General features: G+C 54.6%; 1 protein-coding gene across 1 annotated transcript in view; it reads left to right on the forward strand.

The window, feature by feature from the left end:
- Positions 1-27,591, forward strand: part of DSCAML1 (DS cell adhesion molecule like 1) — a 369,339-nt gene that overhangs the window by 269,828 nt on the left and 71,920 nt on the right. The window contains exons 4-11 of the mRNA XM_070383209.1: positions 715-861; positions 7,479-7,757; positions 11,285-11,560; positions 13,056-13,352; positions 15,039-15,311; positions 24,669-24,947; positions 25,358-25,477; positions 26,396-26,572. Coding sequence (XP_070239310.1) covers positions 715-861; positions 7,479-7,757; positions 11,285-11,560; positions 13,056-13,352; positions 15,039-15,311; positions 24,669-24,947; positions 25,358-25,477; positions 26,396-26,572 — 1,848 coding nt within the window. The remainder of the gene's footprint in view (positions 1-714; positions 862-7,478; positions 7,758-11,284; positions 11,561-13,055; positions 13,353-15,038; positions 15,312-24,668; positions 24,948-25,357; positions 25,478-26,395; positions 26,573-27,591) is intronic.

Here is a 27,591-nt window from a genome sequence, read left to right on the forward strand (position 1 = left end):
CTCCACACCCCCTCTCTTAGTATAACTTAGTCTCAGTAATTGTTTCTTGAGTGAATAAATAACTGACATTGAAGGAAAAGGATTTAGGCTTGTTTGGCTCAGTGCAGAGGAAGAGCTAGGAGCTGGCGAAAGGCCTGAGTTCTGATCCACTTACTGCCTGTGTGATTTTAAAATGGGGATGACACCTCAAACAGTTGTAAGAAGAAACAAGCAATGATTGTTAAAGCTTTGCAAACTCTCGCCAAGAGATAGGAAAGAGGAGGACTGTTGCTCCATAATTGAGCACTTGCTGAGTGCCAGACACTTTATTGTTTTTGTCATCATTATATCCACTCCATGAAGTAGTGTTTACACTCTGTTGTGCAGATAAGACTCAGAGAGGTTAATTAACTTTCCCACAGGCACACAGCTAATAAGTGGAAGAGTCAGATTGGAACCCAGATCTTGACTCCGAAGCCCAGCATCTTCCTGTGAAAAGCTGAAGCATCTACACTTAAAGGAATAATTATCGTGATTTCTCTTTGTTTACACATGGAAAATGCTCATCTGTGAGAGATGCTCTCCTCACAGCTTCAGCCCCCTTTCCCCATCATCTCCCATCCCCCGGGGAACAGGGCAACCTGGCTGAGCAGAAGTCCAGCTCCAGGCCCGAGTTGCTTCTGGGGGCAGATCCCGCCAGAGAAGTAATCAACTGTGTCCTGATTATGTCTCCAGAGAACAGGTTTCTTATCACTTCCCACGGCGGGCTGTACATCTCCGACGTGCAGAAGGAGGACGCCCTCTCCACCTACCGCTGCATCACCAAGCACAAGTATAGCGGGGAGACCCGGCAGAGCAACGGGGCCCGCCTCTCTGTGACAGGTAGGCCAGAGGGCTGGAGAGGAAGGGCGGGCACCGGCCTGCCCCTGAGACCGGGTGGGCGTGCTGACACCATGGAGCAGGGAGTCTGCCGTGTAATCAGGGCATTCAGGAGGAGCAGATTCAGGAACACAGGCACAGAAAGCACCGAGCAGACCTCATCTGGTTTGATCTGGGATATGTCTCATATAAAGAACTCTGCACTTCAGTTCTTTTCAGGCGTCTACCTGAGAAAGCTGAATGCCCCTGAAGAACTGTTGGTTGATTTTGTTTAGTCACTCAGTCATGTCCATTTCTTTGTAACCCCATGGACTGTAGCCTCCAGCCTCCTCTGTCCATGGGATATTCCAGGCAAGAACACTGAAGTGGGTAGCCATTTCCTTCTCCAGGGGATCTTTCTGACCCAGAGATCAAACCCACGTCTCCTGCGTTGGCAGGCAGATTCTTTACCACTGTACCATTTATCAAATACTGGGGGATATGGAGCCCATCCCCTCTCCTTTTTTTGCCTTTGACGCCTGGAAGCTCATAGATATAATCTACTGCTCCAACGCAATAATGATTGGATTTGATTGGATTAGGGAGACTTTGTATTTCCTTGTGTCTCTATTTTTTTTAAGATTCTATTAGTTTATTTATTTTTGAATACATATATATCTTTCATTAGGGGCTTCCCCAGTGGCTTAGTGGTTAAGAATCAGTCTGCAATGTAGTGGCTTCAGGAGACACAGGTTTGACCCCTGGGTGGAGGATATCCACTGGAGAAGGGCATGGCAACCCACTCCAGTATTCTTGCCTGGAGAATCCCATAGACAGAGGAGCCTGGCAGGCTACAGTCCATAGCGTCGCGGAGTCGGATACGACTGAAGCGACTGAGCACATGTGCTCGTATCTTTTATTATAGCCTACCTCACAACATTTGAAAGTAGACAAACACAGGTAAAAAAAAAATCTCTAAATTAAGTAAAGGATCTTTTTTCTGGAATGATTATAGCTTCTTACAGAAGGATGGAAGCTGCTATTTCCTGAATCTCCATGTGCCAGAAATTTCATTTCTGTACTGTCTCTTAGGCACTATCATAGCCGGGTGAGGTGTGCACTGCGCTCCGTACTTCTATAGGTAAGAAAATCAGACCTTAGGGAAGCCAAGCCACTTATCCCAACTGTTTAACCAGTGGGAGGCACAGCCAGAATTCACATCCTCCAGCCACAGACCCCCATGGAAGGGGCTAATTGAACACCATGCAGATGCCCCAGTTACAGAGGAAAGGTCACCTGGCGCTCTTCAGGGGAGGCCTCCTGGAGTAGCACTTTTCAGACTCTTGACAGTGATCCTCAGACATCATCACCGGTGCCATGCATGCTGGTGTTTCCTACCAGACGCACTGTGACGCACTCTGATATTTCCTATTCTACTCTATCCTGTCTCGGTTTATCTAAATGCTGGTCACCACTCACCACATGGATTCCATCACTTCCTAACCGTGTGTGACCTGCAATTTGAAGATCCCTGCTCTTATGGAAGCGGGGTCAGAGTAGCTTCTGGAAGGAAGATGAACTGATTGTCAGAACACCTGGTTTGGAGACTAGTACCACCAAATCGCTCAACCCCTTTGGGTCTCTGTAAAAACAAGCTAGATTAGGTGACTTCTCAAATTCCATTTTTTTGTGTGTGTGTGTGGAGTATAGTTGCTTTGGGCTTCCCTGGTGGCTCAGAATATGCCTGCTATGGAGGAGACCTGGGTTCAATCCCTGGGTCTGGAAGATCCCCTGCAGGAGAAAATGGCAACCCACTCCAGTATTCTTGCCTGGAGAATTCCATGGACAGAGGAGCCTGGCAGTCTACAGTCGATGGGGTTGCAGAGAGTTAGACATGACTGAGCAACTAACATATAGCTTATATAGCTGCTTTCCAATGTTGTATTCATTTCTACTGTACAGCAAAGTGAATCAGCTCTATGTATACACATATCTCAGCTTTTTTTTGGATTTCTTTCCCATTAAGGTGACCACCAAGCACTGAGTAGTTTCCTGTGCTATACAGTCGGTTCTCATTAGTTATCTGTTTTATACACAGTGGTGTATATATGCCGATCCCAATCTCCCAGTCCATCCCACCCTCCTCCCCCTCTTGGTGTCCATATGTTTGTTCTCTCTGTCTGTGAGGTGACTTCTCAGATTCCGTCTATCTCTCTCCTGTGATTTGGGGAGGATTACCCTGACCAGCCAGAGAAGGCAATGGCACCCCACTCCAGTACTCTTGCCTGGAAAATCCCATGGGCGGAGGAGCCTGGTAGGCTGTAATCCATGGGGTCACTAAGAGTCGGACACGACTGAGCGACTTCACTTTCACTTTTCACTTTCACGCATTGGAGAAGGAAATGGCAACCCACTCCAGTGTTTTTGCCTGGAGAATCCCAGGGACGGGGCAGCCTGGTGGGCTGCCGTCTATGGAGTTGCACAGAGTCGGACGCGACTGAAGCGACTTAGCAGCAGCAGCAGCACCCTGACCAGCAGGTGACTGTATCAAGGGCCCCCTCTTATTTGCCTGGTGCATTTGGGGAGCAAGACCAGAAGCCAGGAGAGCAAGGATCGGGCTCTCTTTTTCTCTCATGTGTCTCCAAAGCTTGGGCCTGTGCCTGGCACATAGTAGGTGCTAAGTCAATATTTGTGGTTAAAACTAGCCAATGCCAAGTGAAACTGCGCTGTCGCGTGGGGAGGAGATGGGACTGCACAGTGTGGCCCCACCTTTGTGGCTAGACCTTGCCATCTGCAGCCCAGTTCCCAAACGTGCCAGTGGCTCCCTTCCGAATTACAGGGACTTGTGGGTATGGTGTTTTGCATCTCATTTGCATGCCTCTCACATGGCATCGAGTCCCCCATCCTGCTGGGCTGCTGCTTGCCCTTGCATGAATATTTAGCCCCTTCATCCTACTGATCTTACTTCTGCTCTTGTCCCTCCAAAAAGACACCCTTTAAACTAGAAGAGGGCCTTCCCTGGTGGTCCAGTGGTTAAGACTCTGCACTTCCAGCATAGGGGGTGCAGGTTGCATCCCTGGTAGGGGAATGAAGATCCCACATGCCACATGGTGCAGCCAAAAAATGGGGGGGGGGGGACTGGAGGATATGCCAACCCTTCTCCCTCTGGGGGGCTGTGGCGAATGCCTGCCAGCTGGGGCTGGGGGGCGTGGAGAATGGGATATGCCACTCAGAGACTCAGAGATAAAGCCCAGATAAACAGAGAAGCAAAGACAGGGAGGCACCCGGATGACAAAAGAGGAGAGACATGGGCACAGAGGGAGCAAGACAGGGGACAGAGGAAAACAGAAACCTACCAGAGAGGTGAGGGTGGACAAGACGACCGCGGCAGGGAGACAGAGACCCAGAGGAGGCCGCTGGGAGTGCAGAGGTGCCCCGGGGAAGGGGCCCCAGGACTGACGCGGGCCCTGATGTGATGCGACGTGACGAGGAAGTCTATGCGCTGCTTGTCTTGGCAGAAATGCGACTGATACCCAGGCAAGGCAGTGCAGAGGGGAATTCGTGCCAGGGGGGTGCTCAGGCCACAGCCCCCCGACCTCAAATCTCAGATCCATTCCCTGAGTCGAGGGTAGGGATCAGCTTTCACCTGAGCAGAGGCAGATGCAAGGAAAGTCTGAGCCCCCTCAAAAAAGGCCTAATAACCATTCGACACATTGAGGTGCTTTTTAGACTTTATTACCCAGTGCTGTCCTGAGCATCTTCTCTGTGGAGTAGGCACCTTCATCTGCATTCATAAAGGAGGGGACCTCCATTCATAAAGAGTGACCAGAGAGGCTGAGAGGCTACACCCGGGTTCCCCAGCTCACGGGCTGCCAAGCCGGGTGCAGAAGCCATGTTCCAGGGCGGCATTGTTCAGCCAGCTGGGGAGGTCCCAGCAGCATCCCCCCAACTCCAGGGCACCCTGACCCCCTCACAGCAGCCCCGCCTCGGCCCTAGAGATTTCTCAGGGCCGGGCCATCTGTCTCCCCGAGCCCTGCACCAGCCCTGGCAGCACCCGATCCCCCCAGGCTGTCGCCGTACACGCCACGGCATTTTACTTCTGCTCCCGAGTAATGAAAGAGGTTTCTTTCCTTCAGAATTTAATTTCACGCCTGAGACTCGGTGATTAATTCCCTCCCACCGCCCCCCACCACCCCCGCCCCTTCCTCCACCGCCCCGTTGGCCCCTCTGCTTGTAAATTCTGCGGTGTGCCACAGAATTTGTGTATTTTGCATCAATTAAGTGTCACGTTGAGTAATTCTTCCTTGGCACCGGGTTTGTTTATCCCAACCGTTCCCACAGGGTTGTAGGGGAAGAGGCCGCAGAAGCTGGCGGGGCAGGCGGGCGGGCACGGAATAGTAATCGCCCGGCACATCTGCGTGGCGGTTCGGCGTCAGCCTGGCTCTTTGACATACGTTGTGCTTTGTTGCCCACACAGCCTGGGGAGATCTGGAGATGGTAGTGTCACCTCTGCGTGCAGGAAACTCAGACTCTGGGAGGTCATAAGACACCCCTACCCACCCACCCAAGGTCACCCAGCTCAGCAGTGACCCCGGCCACTGGCATCAGGGTCGCCTGATTCCCACTCCCCGGCTGCTTGTGAGAAGCCTTGGAGGGTGGGAAAAGAGCAGAGAGCCTTCTGCAGGGAGGAGCCTTCCAAGCACAGCCCCTCTCCAAGGGGGCGGGTGGGGCAGTCACAGGGTGAGCCGAGAACAGAGGACATTTCCCGGTTCATCAAGGAGGGGCCAGCAGGGTGTCAGCACTCACCACTCACCCTGGAGCCAGATCCAGTGTTAGATTGTTCCGTCTCAGACCGCGTTTACTGAACAAGCATGGGGAGACCTGGTTTTAGATCCTGGCTCTGCAGTGGGATCCTGGGCAGGTCACTGCACCTCTCTGGTCTCAGGGTCCCCATCTGTGTGTGCCCTCCAAGTCCCTAAGGACCTCCCCCTAGTGGCTCAGAGGGTAAAGAATCCTCCTGCAATGCGGGAAACCCAGGTTCGATCCCTGGGTTGGGAAAATCCCCTGGAGAAGGAAATGGCAATCCACATCAGTATTCTTGCCTGGAGAATCCCATGGACAGCAGAGCCTGGCGGGCTACAGTCCATGGGGTCACAAAGAGTCAGACACAACTGAGCAACTTCACTTTCACTTTCCAAGTCCATAAGTCGGCTCTACTGTTCCATGAGCCTATGAAGTTCCGCAATGTGGAAAAGGCAGACCGCTGGCCCACCCCCTGCCCATGTGCCCCCATTCACCCTCCCTCGGATGTCTATGGCTCGGGCAGCCCTGCTCTGCGCCAGGCACGTGGGGATGCCACAGGGGATCAGCACTGCCTCAAGGAGCTTCCAGGGAAACCGGATACATGGCCTGGTGCAGACGGCTGCTGGCAAGAGCTGTCGGGGTTGGGGGCGGGGGGGCCCGAGGGCGGCAACGGTGGTTGCCTCTGGGAGGGAAATAGGGAACTGGAGGCGGAGCGAGGGGACTCCCTTTTCACTCTGTGATCTTGTCTACTTTCAGAAGTTTTGCCATGTGTGCGTATGGTGCCTTTTTTTTTTTTTTTTTATCTTTTAAAAAGAAAAGTTTGCTTGAAAATAAAATGAAAGAAAAAGAAAACCCTATGGGCGTCCAGTGAGGATGGCCTGGGGGAGATGTCCAGAAAGGGTGACACTGAAGCTGCTTTCTGAAAGATCAGTAGGAGTTGGCCAAGCAGAGCGGGCTGGTGGGGCACCCAGGTGGCAGGCAGTGTGCTGACAACATGCCCGGTGTGGGGAAGTGGTGACATCAGAAGGTTGGGGGGGCGGGCCGGGCCAGGGGACCTGGTTGGGGTGAGATCACAGATCATAGAGGCCTAACTCAGCATAGGAAGTGGGATTGTAATATGTAGGTAAAGGGAGCCTGTGGGGTTTACATCAGGGGAAGGTCCCCAGTGGGCAGAACACCCAGACAGGCCTTTCAGGGTGAGAACTAGACTGAGGTAGCAGCCAGAATGCTGTTCAGATGGCAGGGATGTCGCACACAGAACCCCATCGATGAGGGCCTGGTCTGGTTTGGGAATGCAAAAGAGGGGAGCATTGCTGGATGGCAGGTGTATTTTACAGAAGGCTTAACTTCTGAATCCTTCTGGGCTTGGAGAGAAAAACACTGCCTCCTCTGAGCCCACCCAGATTGCAGGTGGGAGCAGGCAGGACAGAACCGAGGTGCCCATCCTTGACAGACCCAGACCAAAATGGACCAGAATTATAGTCCCAAGAGGTCATGATTTTCATGCCATGGGGACTGTCTGTATGAACATCTCTCCCTGCCTCTTGTGGTTTTGCTTTCTCCCTCTGTTTGTCTGTCATTCTAACCTAGTCTGCCCACCACATCCTTACCTCCCTCAGCCCCTGCTCCCAGCCATGCTTCCCAGGGCCTCCATCTGGCTGAGCAGGAGAGTTTGGGCCAGAGTCTGGAGCACCAGGGGATCCAGTGAGCCATCCCACTGGGTATCACTCACTCCAGGCACCAGTGGGCAGCAAGTTCTGGGTGCCTGCCTTCCCACCCCGACCCCACCCCACTCTTCCCAAGACTGGCCAGGACCACCCATGCTCTCTGCCTTCCAGACCCTGCTGAGTCTATCCCCACCATCCTGGACGGCTTCCATTCCCAGGAAGTGTGGGCCGGCCACACCATGGAGCTGCCCTGCACCGCCTCCGGTTACCCCATCCCTGCCATCCGCTGGCTCAAGGATGGCCGACCCCTCCCAGCCGACAGCCGCTGGACCAAGCGCATCACGGGGCTGACCATCAGTGACCTGCGGACCGAGGACAGCGGCACCTACATTTGTGAGGTCACCAACACCTTCGGCTCGGCAGAGGTCACAGGCACCCTCACGGTCATTGGTGAGTAGGGGAGCACCTCTTCCAGCCCCAGTAAGCTTTGAGAGCGCTGCCTCTGGTGGGGAGGGACATGAGGGCAGCCCAATGCTTCTGGCTGGCCCCAGAGATGATCCCCTTGTTGGGGAAGGCAGGTTGGTGCCCTGAGAAAAGTACTGGGTTTGAAATCAGAAGACCTGCCTTTTAGTTCTGATGTCATCAGATAATAACTGACCTGGGGGAAATCAGATAACCATGAGCATCACCTCTGTGCCCTTTTCTGTCGAACAGGATAATAACCCTGCCCCTCCTACCTCCTAGAGGTCACGAGGGTCATAGGGAACAATGACAGTGACGTGACAAGCTCATGGGGTTTCTCAGCTTCTTGGGAGGAGGCAGTGTCTATACTAAAGGGAACGATGCTGATGCGAATCTAGTAGGGGACATATGAGTCCATCAGAGGTGACATTCAGAGTATTTAGGGATAACTTCTAGGGAGACACTGGGGGTAAACACCCAGGGCAGCCTTTCCAGGACCTGCCAGTTGGGCATGAACTCTGGTCCTTCCTGTTCCTCCTCACATTCCAGAGTCCCAGGGTCCAGGGAGCACACATGGAGAGCAGGAGGCCTTCACAGACCCCTGCTGTTGCTGAGCCCCTGGAAGGGCAGAGGGGCTGAGGTCAGGCGGGAAAACCCCTGGAGGGGGAGTGGTGAGACCGGGAGCTTTCTTCCCCCACCCCACCTCATCTCTCTCTAGGGTTCCCTGCTCTTGGGGCTTCAGGGAAGGTGTTGGCAGAGAGGGGCTGAGACTTGGAGACCCTGTGGGATCTCAGTCTTGTGGGGCAGCAAGAGGCTGAGTCCACGAACTCTGAACCTGATGACATCCTGGGGGATTCAACCTGGGCAGTGGAAAGAGGCTGTCCAGAGGTGGTCCCATCCCCATCCCCCACCTCTGCCGTTGAGATTGACCAAAGAGGCTCTCTGCCCAGCTCACCCCCTGTCTCATGAGCACAGAGCTGCAGGTCTCCAGACCCTCGGCTGGACCAGAGGACCACACAGAGCCCACCTCCTCTGGGCTGACCTTCTGGGTGACATTCTGTCACCCTCAGCCCAGATATGGGCCCAGTCTCCTCCCCATAACCACAGGGATCTTGACAGTTGGGGCACGTTTATCTGCAGTGCAGGGAGGAGACCCTCCCCGTGTGAATTCACTGTAAAGCTGGAAGAGCAGAAAGAGCCCCCAAGAAATGCTCTGGGAGCAACAGTTTGTGATACAAACGCTTAGGTTAAAATGCTGGAAGCTTAGGGGCGGGGGAAGGTCCTCTCGTATACAGACAAGACGTGGACCACAGAGTAGGCAGATAGGAGGACCAGGGTCCATACCCTCTTCTAAGCTCCATCCAAAATTGTTTGGCCTGCAATGCGGGAGACCTGGGTTTGATCCCCAGGTTGGGAAGATCCCCTGGAGGAGGGCATGGCAACCTACTCCAGTATTCTTGCCTGGAGAATCCCCTTGGACAGAAGAGTCTGGTGGGCTACAGTCCATGGGGTCGTAAAGAGGCAGACATAACTGAGCAACTAAGCACACAGTATTACCTTCACCCCCTTCAACCTCTTCTGCTACACACAAACACACACTCACACTCATACACGCACACTATCTCAGGGAACAGGTCAGGAGGGCTGCGTACCCCCATCCTTGGAAAATTAGCACACCTCACTCTGAGTTAATTTGGTGTTCCAAGCTCCAGCTTCAGTACAGACAGGCAAGCAAGTACTTACACACACATGTCCAGGCAGATGTGTTGAAAGTTCACATGCCCACTTCCCTGTACACACATGCGGACATACATGGTGTCTGTGTACACCCACAGGTACACACTCTCATCCTAGACCACATGGACACACAGTAAGTAACCGCCTAGAGCTCTGTGCACATGCTCTGCCCCTGCGGGCATGGATACTCCTGACCCTCTGAGATGCAGAGCTCCCCACCGTCCCCCTCACTGGGCTGGACTGGATAACCAGGTTCAGGGGGAAGTGACATGGCTTTTCTCTGTCTTCCTTCCCCTCTGATAGCCCCTCTTTGCCAGGTTCATGGAGAGGAAAGCAATGTTTTCATATCCCCCTCATTCTGCCACCCAACCTCCCACCCATCCTCCGTGAGGCCCTGTGCAGAGGCAATGAGGAGAGAGCTGCTGGCTGGCAGGTCCTGGGAGCCCTGGCTGGTACCTGGGGCAAGTGGAATGCCACCTGCGTCATTGCACACTGATGTTCCCTGGGTAGCAGGCAGAGGATCTGGGAGTGAACAGGCTAAGCAGAGTGTGAGCAGACTCCTGCCTGCTTTGACTGTGCCCACCCAGGCAGGCCTGCCATACGCCCCTCTCCTGCAGGCTCCATTATTGGGGGTCTAAGGCTCCTGCAGGTCTCTGGCTCCTGAAATCCCCAAGCCCATGGAGATCAAGGGAGAGAGGCCAGCTTGGGGCTGGTAACCAGCCAGCCAGTCAATCAATAAACACAAATCAGACAGCAGTTGTGATATAAAGATGAGAGACACCGCCCTTCTTTCAAGTGGCTCACAGTCCAGGGGGAGAGAGAAAAACAAAGTGGTGATCGGAAGACGGTGAGCTTGGTGTTCTGTTAGTTACACACAGGGAGCCTCAGAAGAGGAATCCTTAACCCAGTCTGGGAGGGGAATAGTATCCAGGAAGGCTTCTTGGAAGGGGTGAGTTTGGTGTGAAGGATGAGTAGGAAACAGGCAAAGGGGGCCAAGGGTGCCCTGGGTGTGCAGGAACCACAGGCAGGATGCTGCTCTAGAGACTGCAGAGCTGAGGAGGGGGCCAGGTCTCAAGGGCCTCCATGGCCTTGGATGCCAAGCTGAAAGTTGTTGGGTACCATGCAAGTTATGATCAGGGCAGTGGCTGGCTGCAGTGAGGTGGACCGATGGAAGGTCATGAGGAAAAAGGAGGAATGGAGAAAAAGTTCCTCATGGGTCCAGGCCTGGAGCTCTAGGCCTGCAGCCGGACAGAGGCAGTGGAGGTGAAGAGTAGGGAGTCGACTGATGCGTATAAAAGAAGTCAGACCAGCAGAAAGTAGTGATTGGTTATCTGGATAAGCACAGGAGACAGGTGGCGGGCCATGGGTGCCTCCCTGGTTTCTAGGGTGGGTGACAGTGAAAACGATGAGCCAGCCAAGCTTCCGTCCTCCTCATGAGCCAAAGGGCGCTTTCCAACCCCGCCCAGGCCAGGACCCCACATCAGGACAACACAAGCCATCAGAACAACAGGTGCCAAGACATCCTCTGGCCTGACCCTGCCATTTCACAGATGGGTAAACTGAGCCTTAGAGAGAGGAATTCACTCAGTCTGGTTCCCACCCATGCCCCCCACCCTGACACACACACAACACATCTTGGAGACAAAACCAGGGTCTCCTGACTCCCAGGGCCTTTTATGATCGCCACCCACCCACAACCACACTCCACTCACAGTGAGTCCTTTGCTTTTTTTTCCTCCCCATTTCCCCTCGCCTTTCCCCTGCCTGGTCCGGCCCAGACCCCCTTCACGTGACCCTGACACCAAAGAACCTGAAGACTGGCATCGGCAGCACGGTCATCCTCTCCTGTGCCCTCCTGGGCTCCCCGGAGTTCACCATCCGCTGGTACCGCAACACCGAGCTGGTGCTGCCCAGTGAGGCCATTTCCATCCGCGGGCTCAGCAACGAGACGCTGCTCATCACCTCGGCCCAGAAGAGCCACTCAGGGGCCTACCAGTGCTTCGCCACGCGCAAGACCCAGACTGCCCAGGACTTTGCCATCATTGTGCTGGAAGGTGAGTCGGGGCTGGGGGGCAGCTGGGCGGGTGCCAGATTCCCACAGCCAGGCCAGGAGGTACCCCCCCTCCCAACAGGAAGCATTCATCCAGCGCTCACTACACACCAAGGAGATGCACTGCCTCATTTCATCCTCCCACGGGCCCTGCTTGGAGGTATTTTTTAAAAATAACATCTATTTTGCAATTGAGGAAACTGAGGCTTTGGTCACTTGCCCAAGGTCACACAGTTCTGCCAAGGAGCTGGGGTTGAACTCAGGTCTCTTAAACAATAACTCCATTGCCTCTACAAAATTACTGCTGCTAAGCCGCTTCAGTCGTGTCCGACTTTGTGCGACCCCATAGACGGCAGCCCACCAGGCTCCCCCGTCCCTGGGATTCTCCAGGCAAGAACACTGGAGTGGGTTGCCATTTCCTTCTCCAATGCATGAAAGTGAAAAGTGAAATTGAAGTTGCTCAGTCGTGTCCAACTCTTCGCAACCCCATGGACTGCAGCCTACCAGGCTCCTCCACCCATGGGATTTTCCAGGCAAGACTACTGGAGTGGGGTGCCATCGCCTTCTCCAACAAAATTCCTAGAACTGCACTATTAGAGGGTTTCCCAGGTACGCTACTGGCAAAGAATCCACCTGACAATGCAGGAGACCCGGGTTTGATTCCTGGGTTGGGAAGATCCCCTGGAGAAGGAAATGGCAACCCACTCCAGGGTTCTTGCCTGGAGAATCCCATGAACAGAGTAGCCTGGCAGGCTATAATCCATGGGGTCGCAGAGAGTCGGACACGACTTAGCGACTAAACCACTACAAATCCTTTATAGCATTCCTGCATGGAAGGATGGCCAGCATTAATGATTACATACCCATGATCCATGGAGAAAGTGGGGGCCTGGGGGTCCAGTCTTCGGTTCACTAAGATTTAAGCCCCGTCACAGACATCTCCCCCCACCACAACGGCCTCTGGGGAGCTTGCATCTTAAGCCTCAAACTTTCAGCTTTTTGATGCCACCCCTCCCACTGAAATGAGCTGGAATTAGATTCTTCAGATCCAGTCCCTTCAAGTCCTGGTTCCACACATAGTTAACCTCTGAGCCTGTGTGTCTTTATTAATAAAGTTAGAAGAAAGAGGTGGAAAAGGAAAAGTTGAGAGGATCTAACATTTATGAAGCACTTACAAAGTGCTGTGTAAGCGTCTTTAAAGCATTAATTCATTTGTTCCTCACATCCGTACAAGGAGGATATAATTGTTGCTCCCATGATCTCCATCGTCCACAGGGGGATGCTGACAAAACTCAGACATGTTAAGTAACTTGCCCAAAGACACAGAGCTAACAAAGTGACTGAGACTGGATTCAAATCCAAGGGTCTTCATTCATATGCAATAGTAATAGGGCACCCAACAGGGTTTTATGGATAGCACGTGATGAGGTGGGGTGGCCTGGTGGGGACAGTCTCTCCATGACTCAGTGACCCTGAAGGGGGCTCCTTGCACCCTGCAGATGGCACTCCCCGCATCGTCTCATCCTTCAGCGAGAAGGTGGTCAACCCCGGGGAGCAGTTCTCACTGATGTGCGCGGCCAAGGGTGCCCCACCCCCCACCATCACCTGGGCCCTGGATGACGAGCCCATCGTGCGGGACGGGAGCCACCGCACCAACCAGTACACCATGTCCGATGGCACCACCATCAGCCACATGAATGTCACGGGGCCCCAGATCCGTGACGGGGGCGTGTACCGGTGCACGGCACGGAACTCGGTGGGCAGTGCTGAATATCAGGCGCGAATAAACGTAAGAGGTGCCTGTCTACATTTAAATATCAGAATAGGCTTTTAAGTTCCTTTGCCATCTCTGTGGTTACCATTATTCTTGTGGTGATTAGTACTTATTATTAATCGTCATTTTGATTTTAGTAGAGGTCTCTCTCCTGTCCCCCTCTCCCTGCCCCCCGCAAATCCCATCATCCATTCTTGTGTGTGTGTGTGTGTCTGGTACAGTTCACCCTCTTTGCATTCCCATTCTCCTCCTCCCTGCACCCCTCCCACAATCCTGCCCCCTACCCCATCCCTCCCCATCAATCTCTCTGGCTCCAGGTACATTGAGCACTCCACTGGCATCTGCGTCCCACCCAGGCCTTGCAAGGACAGGCACAGGGCAGGGGGCAGTGGTCCAGGCATGCCCTTTGGTAGAGATGTCCACCAAAGCTTTATCCCCATGTGCCCCCACAGAGCCACCCCTGAGATGCTCCAGGAGCTGTGAGCAGCCAGGAGCCAGGGAACCATCTTCTCTCAATCCACCATCTCCTGGCTAGCCTCTAAGACCCCAGCCATGAAGACTAGGGGGTTCTGGCTGGGTGAGGGTGCCCCAAGGCAGGCACCTCCATGAGTGGAGGAAGGAGTCCTCATAGTGACCTTCCCCATGCCTCAGGTCTCCAACTTGCTGTGGTAAGAACAGAGGCTCCTCTGAAGCACTCTGTAGCCAAGTGGGGTCAGACTAGTCCTCATCTGACCCTACCAGTGAGCCCTGACCCAAGAGCAGAAGAGGCTCAGGGGAGTGGGAGGGCCCTGGTCCAGGGGCGCTGGTGGCCGCCGTGGAAACAGGGAAGGGGAGAGGCGAGGTCATGCTGAATTCATCTGTGCCAGGTCTCTGACCCCCACATGAGAAACATGGTCTCCCTTTGACCACCCTCCTGCCCTCTCTGAATTGGAAGGGGACAGAGCTGCCCAGTCATGGGAGATGCCTTGGCCCAGCCCCTCATCTGCTGGGTGAGGGGGGAGCTGGAAGCCCAGAGTTTCATATACCTGCTCCAGCACTAACCCTGCTTGGTAGCCTCTGAGCCTCCTTTGCAATTCCCATGTAACCATCTGCCCACTAACGCAGCCTACGACCCTCCCCATTTCCGCCAGGGTAATCAGAGCCCCTCTTTGTAGCCCCTTCCCAGGGGCGCAGAGAACACATTTATTGTTGAAAGAAGAGCATCCAAGGAAGACCTTCCTATTGTCCTTTAAGTAGTTAATATACGTGAGATCCTTTTTGGTCTAAGACCGTTGTGAGCAAATCGAATGAAAGTAACAGCATCTCGACATTTCCATTTTAACCCCCAGATCTTAATCTCCTCCTAAATGAGGACTCACCCTCCCAGATCCCCATCACTTCTTGGTGAGGCATCGGTTTGCTCATCTAGCCCATCCCAGTAGGGGAATGGATTCTCGCCCCAGGGCATGAATGAACCGTCTCTGTTTGCAACTGTTTGAAGCTAGTAACAGTGAATCCTGGAGAGACCCCGGGTGCCCCCAGTTCCAGCCTCTGCCTCATAAAAAAAAAAAAAAAAAAAAAAGGTCTCCCTTTCCCCCTGCCGAATTTCCATCCCCTAAGAGTTTCTGAGGCCAAACGACTGAGACGAGCACCCCAGGGCGACGCCTGGCTGTCCCTGGCTAACCGCACCATCACCCGTCCTCTCCTCCTCCCTCCGACTCCTGCCCAGGCCCCCCCAGCATCCGGGCGATGAGGAACATTACGGCCGTGGCTGGGCGGGACACCCTTGTCAACTGCAGGGTCATCGGCTACCCCTACTACTCCATCAAGTGGTACAAAGACGCCCTCCTGCTGCCCGACAACCACCGGCAGGTGGTGTTCGAGAACGGGACCCTCAAGCTGACGGATGTGCAGAAGGGCATGGACGAGGGAGAGTACCTGTGCAGCGTCCTCATCCAGCCGCAGCTCTCCATCAGCCAGAGCGTCCACGTGGCCGTCAAAGGTAGGCTCCCCCCGCTGCCACCCTGAGCCGGAGCACCTCCCTGGTCACCCAGGACTGCAGGCTCCTCTCCGCAGCCGCTCAGCTGGCAGCAGGCAGTCCTGAGTGGAAAGCCAAGAAGAGAAGGCTCTGGCCTGGAGTTTGGAAAAAGTGGGGCAGGGAGATTGCACGGGGGCAGGGGGCACAAGAAGGCCATGGGTACCTCTATGTCCAGTTCCGGCTGTGGGCTGCAGGTCAAGGAAGCGCTGGCCCCAGGGGCATGAGGGGTCAGTGACACACAAGAGGAGTCAGGTCACCTGGTCAGAGGTGATCGGCTATATTGTTCCCCTGTGTCAGCATGGAGCCACCCAGAACTCAGCAGGGCCCATCAGAGACCAGCAGGCACTCGAGGGGCAGGACTCAGAATGGAAGCAGCAGGAGGGAGGGTGGAAGGCGTAGGCACTGGGTGCCCTGACTCCCTTCCGGGGTTCAGACAGGCGAGGCTGCTTTTCCATAATTGACAAGGACTTTTCAACTGCTAAGGCCTTCACTGGTGACTCATATGGTAAAGAATCTGCCTGCAGTGCAGGAGACACAAGTTCAATCTCTGGGTCAGAGATCCCCAGGAGAAGGAAATGGCAACCCACTCCAATATTCTTGCCTGGGAAATCCCATGGACAGAGGAGCCTGGGGGGCTAGAAGTCCGTGAGGTCACTAGGAGTCAGACACAACTGAGCAACTAACACTTTCAGCTGCTAATGCTGCTGGAGGTCTGGAACCTAAAACCCTCATCCCTCCCAGGCCCTCCACGCTCACCTGGGCGAGGTCTGTGTTCTGTTCAGACACCTGACACTGTGCCTGGTACGTGGTAGCCATTCAGTAAATGTGGATTGAAGGAATGAAGGCGCATCAACGAGCAAATAAATGAATGCCTGACTGAGCGACAGAGGTCCCCCTGGGTCAGGGGCTGTGTGGCGCTTGAAGCTCCCTCTCAAACACATTCTTTGAAACTGACAGGCCTGGAGATCGGATGGTGGGTGAGAGCTCGGTGGCCTGGTTTCCCAGGGGGCAGGGTGGAGAGGTGGGGCCTGCCTCCTGGGTGAGGAGAGGTCCCTGAAAGCCAGGCAGCTGGAGTGCTGGGTCATTGGGCCAGTGGTGGCCATGATGGATAAGGGCTCCTGTCCCTTTCTGAAGAGCCGGGGTAGGCTCCAGCATATCCCCAAATGGGAAACATGAACGCAGAGAGGAAGTCAGCCTGGGCCCTCGAACCCACAGGAAGGAGAAAGCTGGGGGCTCCGGGCTTGGAAAGGGCTCTAACATGGGGGGAGGGTCCAGGGGGCCCAGATTCCTGAAGCAAGACAGAATGGAGGCCTTGTAGACAGGAACAGGGGGTCTCAGGGGCATCTGGGCCTTGTGGACAGGAAGGGGGGACTCAGGGGTGTCTGGGCCTCGTGGACAGGAAGGGGGGTCTCGGAGGCATCTGGGCCTCATGGACAGGAAGGTGGGGATTCAGGGGTGTCTGGGCCTCGGGGACAGGAAGGGGGGTCTCGGGGGTGTCTGGGCCTCATGGCCAGGAAGGGGGGTCTCGGAGGTATCTGGGCCTCGTGGACAGGAAGGGGGGTCTCGGGGGTGTCTGGGCCTCGTGTACAGGAAGGGGGGTCTCACGGGTGTCTGGGCCTCATGGACAGGAAGGGGGGTCTCACGGGTGTCTGGGCGTCGTGGACAGGAAGCGGGGGACTCAGGGGTATCTGGGCCTCGTGGACAGGAAGGGAGGTCTCGGGGGCGTCTGGGCCTCGTGGACAGGAAGAGGGGGACTCGGGGGAGTCTGGGCCTTGCGGACAGGAAGAGAGGAGTCTAGGGGAAGGACTGGTTTGGGGAGACAGATGCTGCCTCTGGTTTGGACCCCTTCAAGCGTGCGGTGAAGATGGGCCACCCAGGGGGAAGTGTCAGGACAGCTGGGGAAACGGAAGGTACAGCAAAGGGCGCAGTCAGGGCTTCACTGCACTGCTGCCTGTCACCCGGGCTCTCTTGTCGGCGCACCGGGGCCGAGTCACATGCCCCTCGTGCACCCACCACCTGTCGCAGTGCCAGACAGCGTGTGCTGCTCGAGCCGAAACTGAGACTTGAGTCTGGGCTGCGGTGACTTTCTGGGAAGCCTGGCTCTGAGCCCGAGAACTGGGGGAGGGGCCGTCCTGGTGGCCCTCTCAGGCTTGGAGACAAGAGACGAGACCTTAGCAGCATCCGCCTCCTGCCTCCTCTCTGCTGCACCCAAGGCAGGCAGAGGGTTGTTCTGGCCCCTTTCAGCCTGAAACCTCTGCCCAGCCCAGCGTCCTCATGCCAGCAGGAACCTCCCAACCCCCAGGCCCACCCAGCCTGGCTCCCGGCATCACAGGACGACCTGCCTGTATCCATTTCTGTTACACGCAGTGGACTCAGAGTTCACAGTGTAAACATCACATATTAAAACATCTAACCTTTGCTCTATTCCCTTCGCCCAGCCGCACCAGCGAGCATTCGGCCGGATTCGTTGACTTAAAAAAAAATAATAACAGGGCTCCAGTGAGCCTGGTAGTACTCAGAACATCCTGAAAGCTGCTTCTGCTCATCAATTATTCAACCCCATTCAGGGAGCGATCAGCCCTAATGAATTGAATCTGATGCATTCCGTCTCGGCGACTCGCTGGGCCTGTTGTGATTGTGCTGAGCGACAGTGTCTCCGGCCCCAGGGCGAGGGAAGGGGCGTGCGTGTATGTGTGTGTGTGTGTAATCCCAGAGCGCAGAGCCCCTGCACTGGGCATGTGTGGCTCCCAGCATGCAGCATGAGCTTGGCGTTCACAAGCAGAGATGTGATGTGTGTGTATAGTGCACAGGGGCGTGTGCACACGCAGCCCCTTCCCTGCCCGCAGGGTCTGCAAATCCAGCCGTAGAAGGGGTACAGTCCTCCGTTTTCTCTCCAGATCAGTGCAGGTGCTCTGTGACCCTGTGCCCCTGCCCATCTGAAAGCTTAAATCCATCCTCCCCAATCCTTCCCAGACTCCCTCTCCCCACCTCATTAGAATGCGCTTTTGCAGAAGAATCCATCAGAGCTGATTATGAGCACGCTGCTTGATTAGCTGATGTGCTGTTCGAAGAGCTACTCGAGGAGGAGGAGGGTGGAGGAGGCGCCTCTGGGCGTGGAAAGGGGACCCAACTCTGGGGGAGGGAGGGGACTCAAGGGCAGACCTCTAGACCCACTCCTGCCTGTCTGCCTGGGACATGTGTCCCACCCAGAGGATCAGAGCAGAGACCTAGAGTATAGGGACGGATGCATGGGGGTGAGACGGGGCACTGGAAGCTTAGGATCAGTTGGAAGTCCTACACCCTCATCTCTCTGTAGGGCCAAGTGCCACGGCAGGTCAGGGCAGAGCAAACACTCACACTACTCCATGAGCTGGTAAAAACCCTGCTGACTCTATTCCTTCTGGGACTGCTTGTCTTCTGATGAATTTTCCAAACACTGAGATGAGGCAAGCAGAACACACCAGACACACATGCATGCACACGCATGTGCAGAGGCCTGTGTGCATGGGTGCACACGCATGGACATACTGTATGTTTGTATGTATATGCCTGCAACAGACAGACACAAGTCAGCCTGTCCGCACTTCACACATACCACACGCAGTGGTATATACCCTCAAGGTTCCCTCTGTCCACATCCTCCTGTGAAGTGACATTCCTGAGCCACAGACGGTAGCTGCAGGCGCTACCATAGAGGAGATCCCCCAAGTGAGCCTGCTGTGACCAGCAAGGCAGAGAGGGCGAGGGTGCTTCCACGGCTGCCTGGACTCGGGTGTGTGTGACCCTGACTGGCAGGGGAGAGCCAGGCTGTGAGAAAGGCAAGGTTTGTCTCTGGGCATCCAGAGAGAGTCTTAGTAGGATGCTGAGAGGAAGGCATGGAGATTCAACCTAGATTTGGTGTCTTTAGGGCCCCCTATAGCTGAAAAATAATGTAGCATAAAAGCATCTCTGGGCACACAGGCTGAATGTTTAATTAACTAAGAAAGCAGGGCTGTAACAGGAGCTCCTTGGCCTTGGCCCAGCAAAGGAACATCTCCATCCCCACATCTGAGCCTCCGGAGGCCCTTCAAAACAAGGGCATGAGTTGCTCTCTGCCCATTCTCAGTAAGGCCAGGACCCGGAGGTAGTGCCAGGTCCCTCTGGATAGCAGAGAACACACACATGCAGGCGCACACTCTCCCAAGTGCGCACACTCCTCACCACACTCCTTCCCTCGCTGCTCAACCAGTCCCTGCTGTGTGCTTGGGGGCTCCTCCTTCCCCCCTTTCGTCCTAGAGAATAGGGGTTTCTACGATCATGGGGCTTAAAAGAGAGCTGGTTCCCCGGCCAAATGTGTGCCATTGGCACAGATGGAGATTTAGAAGGAACGCGCTGGGATCCACAGGAAGTGGGCACGACGGATTCCCAGGGGCAGGTTGCCCAACGCACTGCGGGAAGGACACCAAGGATGCTGCTGCCCACGGCCCTGTTCCTCAGCAGAGGAAGCCAGGGGCACTGGAGCAAGCCTCCTCCTCACTGAACAGACAGGGCTCACGCAAGGGCAGTGCTGAGGATGAAGCAGCATCTTTCTGTCCATTTGGGGACATTGACTGTGCCCCACTCTCTTCCAGGCACTGTTCTTTGAACACCGCTGTGCTCAAGACAGGCAAAATTCCTGCCCTTGGGGAACTTACATTCTAGTGGGGGAAATGGTTAATGCATGCAATAGGTAAAAGATGTTTCATGTCAAACAGGGAGTAGGGAGCAGAGTGCCAAGGGGCGTGGAGAGTGGTTTGCAGTTTTAAATAGGGCGGTCAGGGAAGGCCTTCTGGAAAAGAGGGGGCTGTGTTTAAAAAAAAAAAAAACTGAAGTGACAATATTCCTAAAATATGAGGCTTGTTACAACTGGATGTGTCAGGCTTTAATGACTGTTGGGTCCAACTGCCCCATTTTGCAGATGAGGAAACTGAGGCTCAGGGGCAGAGCAGGGTGGTGGCTAGAGGGTAGCCTGCTCACATTGCTCTTGGATAACAGAGTCTTTCCCCATCTCCATGCTGCATAAGCATGGGAGCTCCAACTTTGTACGGTGCCCATTCTCTACCAAATAGTGTTATAAATAAAAAGATTCAGTCTTGAAGAGAGCTCATGAGAGACACCATAAAGTGTTTATGGGCTGGGCTGGTGGTCAGCATGACCTCCTCTGCACAATGCCCCCAAACAAGCTGCCGTAACAGCTTTATGGTGGCCGGGGGCCACAGGGACTGCCACGACTGCTCTGTCGTCTCAGCCATTCGAGCCTCTGACTTCTTCGCCATCACAACAGCTTGCTCAGACCCTGCCTCCCACACAGCTGAGAGTTGCCCTCTCACCAGAGATGACTGCGGCCAGAGCAGGGCTTCCAGAGAGAAATCCCGTCATTACATGGCATTCATGCCCCCTACCTTCAGACTGTGTGCTGGGGAGATGCTGGGAGTCAGGGCAGGAGGGTCCCTGTGGCCTGCTGGTAACCCTGAAGAAATTCCTGGGCATCACTGCCATGGAGGTGGTCCAACCCTCAACTTCTTTCTCAGATGGGGGGATAGACACACACACACATTCAAGGAGCCCGTGTCCGCCTCTGAGTGCTGGGAAGACACCACCGCCTCCTCCCAGTTTACAAAGTAGCCCCCTGTCCACACTGCAGGGCCCCTGCCCTGATTCTCGGAGCCTCCCGCTCACAGCCTCCTCTCGGTGTTCGGCGAGCTCGTGACGGAGCCAGGGTCCCTAGGCTTTCTTCTCCTCCAGGCAGTCCTTGTGTGCCTGGACTTATGGGGTTGTGGGAATGCCATCCTGGAGCCGAGGAATTCTGTGAGCAGCTCTGGCCTCTACCACCCTGTCCAAGGAGCTTCTAAGGGGACATTTATCCCCAATACCATACCTGCCCATCCTGCAGCAGGAGACAGTGGGGAGGGGAGTAAGGAACCTTACTCTTTGGACCCCCCCGGGGTTGTCTGGTCATCTGCCTCCTGCAGGACAGCAGTGCAGGAGATCTGGCCATCCCAGCTGACTGTCTAACCCCCAGGATGGATGTTGACTGCTGTCTCCTTCAGTGGACGCTCATACTGCCGTCAATATTATTCTGGGAGACCAGAAGGGAATGACAGCCTGTGATTGGCCCCTGCCTCTCCGCTCAGCCTTCTCCTGCATTCTCACTCATATATTTTGTAGAGCACATGTGTCCTTTAGCTCTGTCCAAATGCCACCTCCTCCATGCAGCTGCAGATGGAACCAGGTGACACGCTCTCTGCTCTGAGTTCAGCATCTGTGTTTTCGGGTGGAGCTTGTTCAGTAACCACCAAGGGAGATGTCTTACCTTCCCGAGCAAATGCTAAGCTTCCAGAGGTTCAATCCACAATTCAAAGCATGTTCCTACTTTCCCCAGCCCACAAGGAGCATAATGCCTTCACAGTGCAGGCATTTCATAAATATTCGATGAATTAGTTAATGAATGAATTAACCTGCCTTAGTAACTTGTTCCGTTATCTAAATCCCTTCTTACTGAGAGAGACGATCTTCCCCTTGCCTGAGCTAAATCTGCCTGCCTCACCGCACTCTCCACTTGCTCTGCTCTCGATGGAAATGGAGTGCTTGGCCATCCATCCCTGAGGCACGGCCTTCTGCTCCTAGGTAGAGCCACCTGCCCCATGCCTTGCTTGCCCCACAGACTCCTCTCATGACTGTCTGACTCTCCTCTCGTCCATGGAGCCGGCTCTTGTTCTAGGACAGCAGGGGCCTGACCCCCGGGGAAGAACTAAGGGAGAAGCTCCTAGCTCCCAAATTATGTCGCATAAACACAGCATCTTGAAACACACGGTAGAGCTCCCTCTTTTCTGGACCAACCCCCATCCTGTGCTTTCCCACCCCTGCTCACCTCTAAGGTCCAAGCAGGAAATGATAGCCAGACATATATTTACTCATCTGACAAGCACTTATTGGGCTCTTTCAATTTGCCAGGTATAATAAATACTGCCCTGTAGGGGCTCCCAGACCTCCCAGGGAGGGTGGTACTGCGAACAGTTACCTCACTGGCGTGTGATCAGGGCCATGATCAAGTGTGGACCAAGTGCTGCAGGGCTGTGCAGGAGGAGAGCAGGCTTCACAGAGGAGGTGGTACTGGAGCCAGGTCTGAAAGGATGAAGAGGAGTTTCCCATGAAGCCCCCTCGACTCTAGCTTTGAGCCTTTGTGGGAAGGAAGGCTGGACCAGAACTGGTTCTGCTAAGCCAAAGGAGATACACTGGCTGGCAGATCTGGGTCTGTGCAACAATTCCATCAAAAAGTCCATGGTGGCCAGAGGACTCAATCTGATCTAAGTTCCCAGCGAAGGGAGGATGGAACCTCCCAGGAAGGTCAGCGGAACCCAACAAGGAATCTCTGGAAAACTTCAGCAATGAGCACTGGGTCATTTCAAGAGTCAGGGATTCAGAGACATCTCATTGGATATATGCAAGACCCAAACCACTCAGAATATGGGGATAAGACCCCAACCCAGAGAGCAGCTGCAGCCAGAGTTTGGGATGCAGAGATCCGAACCATGACCAGAGTCCCAGAAAAGCTGGCTAGACTGAGGACCTGGATTGGGGCTCATGGTGGAGCCCACATGGTAGTTATTTCCACCCAGTGCCCAGCCGTGTTCACTAGACCTGGGCTGATATTTCGGAGCTGTGGGTGTTCCTGGTGAGCTGATGGAGCCCTCATGGCCAGAGTGAAGGGTATGGTGGGAGGTGACGTTGAGAAGGTCAGGTCAGTTAAGGCCCCTGCTTCACCCCGTAGGCCTTGGGGATAATGTCTCTCCTCGGTGTCACTTCCTCTAGACCTAGAACTCTTGACCAGGAACTTTCCCAAAGGTCCAAAGGGCTGCCAAGGGTTTTGCCACACCTGGCGCTACTCAGGGCCTGCTCCCTACTGAACCCTGAAAATCCTCGGGGTGCAGGGAGAGCCTGGGACATGCATATGATGTCACCCATCCCTTTCCCCTCTAGGTTCATCACCCCACCCTCACCGGCTGTGTCCACTCTGGGTGGGGAGAATAGCAGGCTTCCAGGAGGGATGGGGCTGGTGCCTGGGAGGAGGCTGGAGGACTGTGGATGGCTTGGTAATTTAATTATTTGACTGCAGAAGGAGATCTCATCTACTGGGTGCTCATCCTTGTTAAGCTAATTGTCTGTCTCCTTCTTTCTCTTCTCCCCCCACTTGCCGGGGAAGTCGCTGTGGCCTAATTGAGTTATCATAAAGATAATGGCTGATGCTCTAGCCAGGGCTGAGAAAGGAGGATCCCTCTTACAGCGGCTCAGGCTCCAGACAGGCCCCCACCCCCACCCAGGAGCTGAGATGTGGGCAGTAGGAGGAGGAGGGGGTGGGGAGGCTGTGTGGGTGATGCTTAGCCAGGTGAGTCTACTCAAAGACGACAGGGCTCCCCCTCTGCTCTTTCCTGCCACCCAAGGAGAGCTTGTGTATGAGACAAAAGAGTCTCTGATCTGGGCATGTTTGGGGCTTTCTCAACAAGGCAACAATGTAGTATAAAGAAGAGGTTTCGGACTTGGAGAATAGAGAGATCAGGTTTTAAATCCCACAGTCCCCTCTTATAAGCTGGGTGATGGAAGGCAAATGATTGCTCTGAACTCAGTTCTCTCATCTGTGAAATGGAGACAGCTCAGCTCACATCACATTCTTGGAGGGAGGATTCAACAAATCCTTTATGTGGATAAAGCAGCTGAAACAACCAGTGACGGGAGCTGCCATCCACCTGTCCTAACGTGATGATAATGGAAAGGGCTGGGCTAGGTGACAGGGCCTCCAGGAGGAGGCGAGGATACAGCAGCCTGGCTGGGGGACAGCCCGAGCATCTGGGGCACGTCATCTTTATCCATGCCAGGCCCCCAGACAGCTGGAGATGCAGTTCTGGGATACCACAGTGATCACAGGGACACCGAGGGATGGCAGGGAAGTCAGGGCAAACGCTGAGCAGTGTGTCAGCAAGCAGACAGGAGTCAAGAAGCACACGAGTCGTCACCATTCAAGTTCCAGGACAAATCTGAAGGTGATGATGAATGCAGGCCAGCCCAGGCCCTGGAGAGAGAGCAGATCCCAGGCCCGGGTAGGCAAGGGGATGGAAGCCAGGGGATGATGTCAGGGCACCCAAGAGATTCTGCATATATATATAGGAGAACAGGCACCAGCACCCAGGGGACTCTGTTTGCAGCCCACACAGTAGGGAGGAGCCAGAAGGCCAGGCAGGGGTGGATGTGCTGCCAGCCAGGCTGGGGCACGTGGGGGCCTGACCGCAGCACCCCCTGCCTTTCCAGTGCCCCCTCTCATCCAGCCCTTTGAGTTCCCGCCTGCCTCCATCGGCCAGCTGCTCTACATCCCCTGTGTGGTGTCCTCGGGGGACATGCCCATCCGCATCACGTGGAGGAAAGACGGGCAGGTGATCATCTCGGGCTCGGGCGTGACCATCGAGAGCAAGGAGTTCATGAGCTCCCTGCAGATCTCCAGCGTCTCCCTCAAGCACAACGGCAACTATACGTGCATAGCCAGCAACGCAGCGGCCACTGTGAGCAGGGAGCGCCAGCTCATTGTGCGTGGTGAGTGGGACAGGCCGGCCCCGTCGGGGGAGCGGGGCCCCAGCTCTGCTGTGGCTGGACACAGGCTCTCTAGATTCCCAGTCTGAATCACAGGCTCAGAGAAAGTTGACTCCAGCTGGGACCTTAAGGATTAAGAGGCTCAAACCTCTTACTCTCTGGGAAACTGAGGCCTTATGAGAGGAAGACTCGGTTGGTCACTGGTGATGTCAGAATTGGTGCTCAGAATTCCCAATGTCCAACCTGATATGACTGGCAAAAGCTCTCAACATCTTGGGTTTCAGAGATGCCTGCTCCCCAATTTTGTAATGGTCCAGGCAGGGCTGACATTACCTAGAAGGTGCCTAGAGCCCCAGGAAACCTATCAGAGACCAAGCTGATCTGTTCCTCCCCCACCCCCCCTCTTTCTGCAGTGCCCCCTCGATTCGTGGTGCAGCCCAACAACCAGGATGGCATCTATGGCAAGGCTGGTGTGCTCAATTGCTCGGTGGATGGCTACCCCCCACCCAAGGTCATGTGGAAGCATGCCAAAGGTAAGTCCCTGGCCAGCCAGTATCTCTGACACAGCCGGGTGGGGAGGGGAGGATGCTAATGCAACTGAAGTCTAGTCCCTACGCAGGACTCCTGGTCCTAGGTTCTGAGCTCTCAGGGACCCCAGGCTATACCTGAACAGGAGGTCCTCCTCAGCCACCCACAAGGGTCTATGGATGAGGAACAGCTGGGGTCATGCTAGTTCTAAATTTCCTCTTGTCCCTGTAGATTGACCTCTGCTGTCTTCTCTCCAGCTCTAGAACTCAATCCAATCCACTTTCCCTATCCCTCCCCAAGTCTCCCCAGCCCGCCCTGGGGTCCCAGAGCCTCATCGACCCCTGATCCTTACTTGTCAAACCTATTCTTGGATCTCTGCCCTTCTTGGAACCCAACTTCATCCCAAGGATGCATTTGATATCTGACTAAGTCCCACACCAACCTCTTATCCTTACTGTGTCCATGGCTGACTCTGGGGGAAGGGGAGGAGAGATTTGAAGCCCTACCCACCCCCAACCTTGGAGGATGGCTGGCCTCTTTCCCAGGCCTGACTGCCTAAGACCAGGCAAGTACCACACAAGGTTCAGTCTTCCCTTTGCCGATTGCCAAGTGGCCCAAAGATAACTCTTTCTTCCTCTCCAAGAAATTCAGCCCAAAGGAAGCTCAGTGCCAAGGCGGGCATCGAGCTGAGGCCCCGAGTCCATCTCCATTCCTCAGATCTGGGGCAGGCTCAGACCTCTGTGAGGGTCTTTCCTGTTTCCCAGGAAACAGGAACTGTGTGAGCTCCCAGCCCTTTGGGGATGCTTCAGAATGGCCCTAAAGCAGCAAAAGAAAGGTGCCAGGCCATTCCTTGAGGCACTGCGATCCTCCCAGCTCACTCCCCGACCCGGCCACCGGCCCTCCTCTCTTCTGCCTCCTTGCAGGGAGCGGGAACCCCCAGCAATACCACCCAGTGCCCCTCACCGGCCGCATCCAGATCCTGCCCAACAGCTCGCTGCTGATCCGCCACGTCCTGGAAGAGGACATCGGCTACTACCTCTGCCAGGCCAGCAACGGCGTGGGCACCGACATTAGCAAGTCCATGTTCCTCACCGTGAAGAGTGAGTTTCGCCCCCATGAGCCCCTCCCAGCACTCCCTGATCGCAGGCCAAGGCCCATCTCTGCACTCACCCTGCCTCCCCACCTGGTTTCCCTTGCTCCTTCTCGGAGAGGGAGGCAGGAAGGATTCCTAGGCAGAGGTGGGCTTAGGAACTCTGAGGAGGGATTCAAAATCACTCTCATCTGAGACAATGGCCTCACTGTGAATGGCCCCAGCTCACTCTGCTCTTATCATGATAAATAGGTTAGGTGAAGTCACTAAGTCATGTCTGACTCTTTGTGACCCCAAGAACTGTAGCCCACCAGGCTCCTCTGTCCATGGAATTTCCCAGGCATGAATAGTGAAGTGGGCTGCCATGTCCTTCTCCAGGGGATCTTCCCAACCTAGGGATCAAATTCGGGTCTCCTGCATTGCAGGCAGACTCTCTACTGACTGAGCCAGTAGGGAAGCATTTACTATACCAAAGTATCATGTGACAGCCTATTTATTTTGCTCTGTAGGTTGGCAATTCCATCTGAATAGTCATATCGAACAATTTTTTTTTCTGTTATTTAATGTATGCCTGCTTGTGTATAACCTGTTAGTGGCTTAGAAAAGAAGAGATCATATACACAGTATAGGAGAAAGGCCTGTGGGATCTGGGTTCTGATTCCAGGTCCACCTTTTGATCTTCCTGGCTTTGGGCAAGTGACTTCACATCTTTAGGTTCCTTTCCTCACCTGTGCTAGAGGTTCGTTCCCAGCCCACTAGGCTCACAAAATCATTGTGCTTAACCCAGAAAATGATCGTGGAAAAGGGAAGACAATTCAGAAAGGGCAAAAGAGCAATACAACTCACCTTAGCTCGGTGCCATACCTCTGGCTTCTAAATCCCCAGACCTAGAGTCGGAATCCATCGCCTTGAAGTCTGGAATAGCCTTGAGTTCTGTTAAGTCACCCACAGACATTCCTACTGGGCAAACCTATCCCTTCATGCTGTTAGGGGTCTATGTAGTAGGCCCCTAAGAGTCATGTCAGGACA

This window comes from Bos mutus, chromosome 15 (assembly GCF_027580195.1).
Source record: "Bos mutus isolate GX-2022 chromosome 15, NWIPB_WYAK_1.1, whole genome shotgun sequence".
NCBI classification, from domain to species: domain Eukaryota; kingdom Metazoa; phylum Chordata; class Mammalia; order Artiodactyla; family Bovidae; genus Bos; species Bos mutus.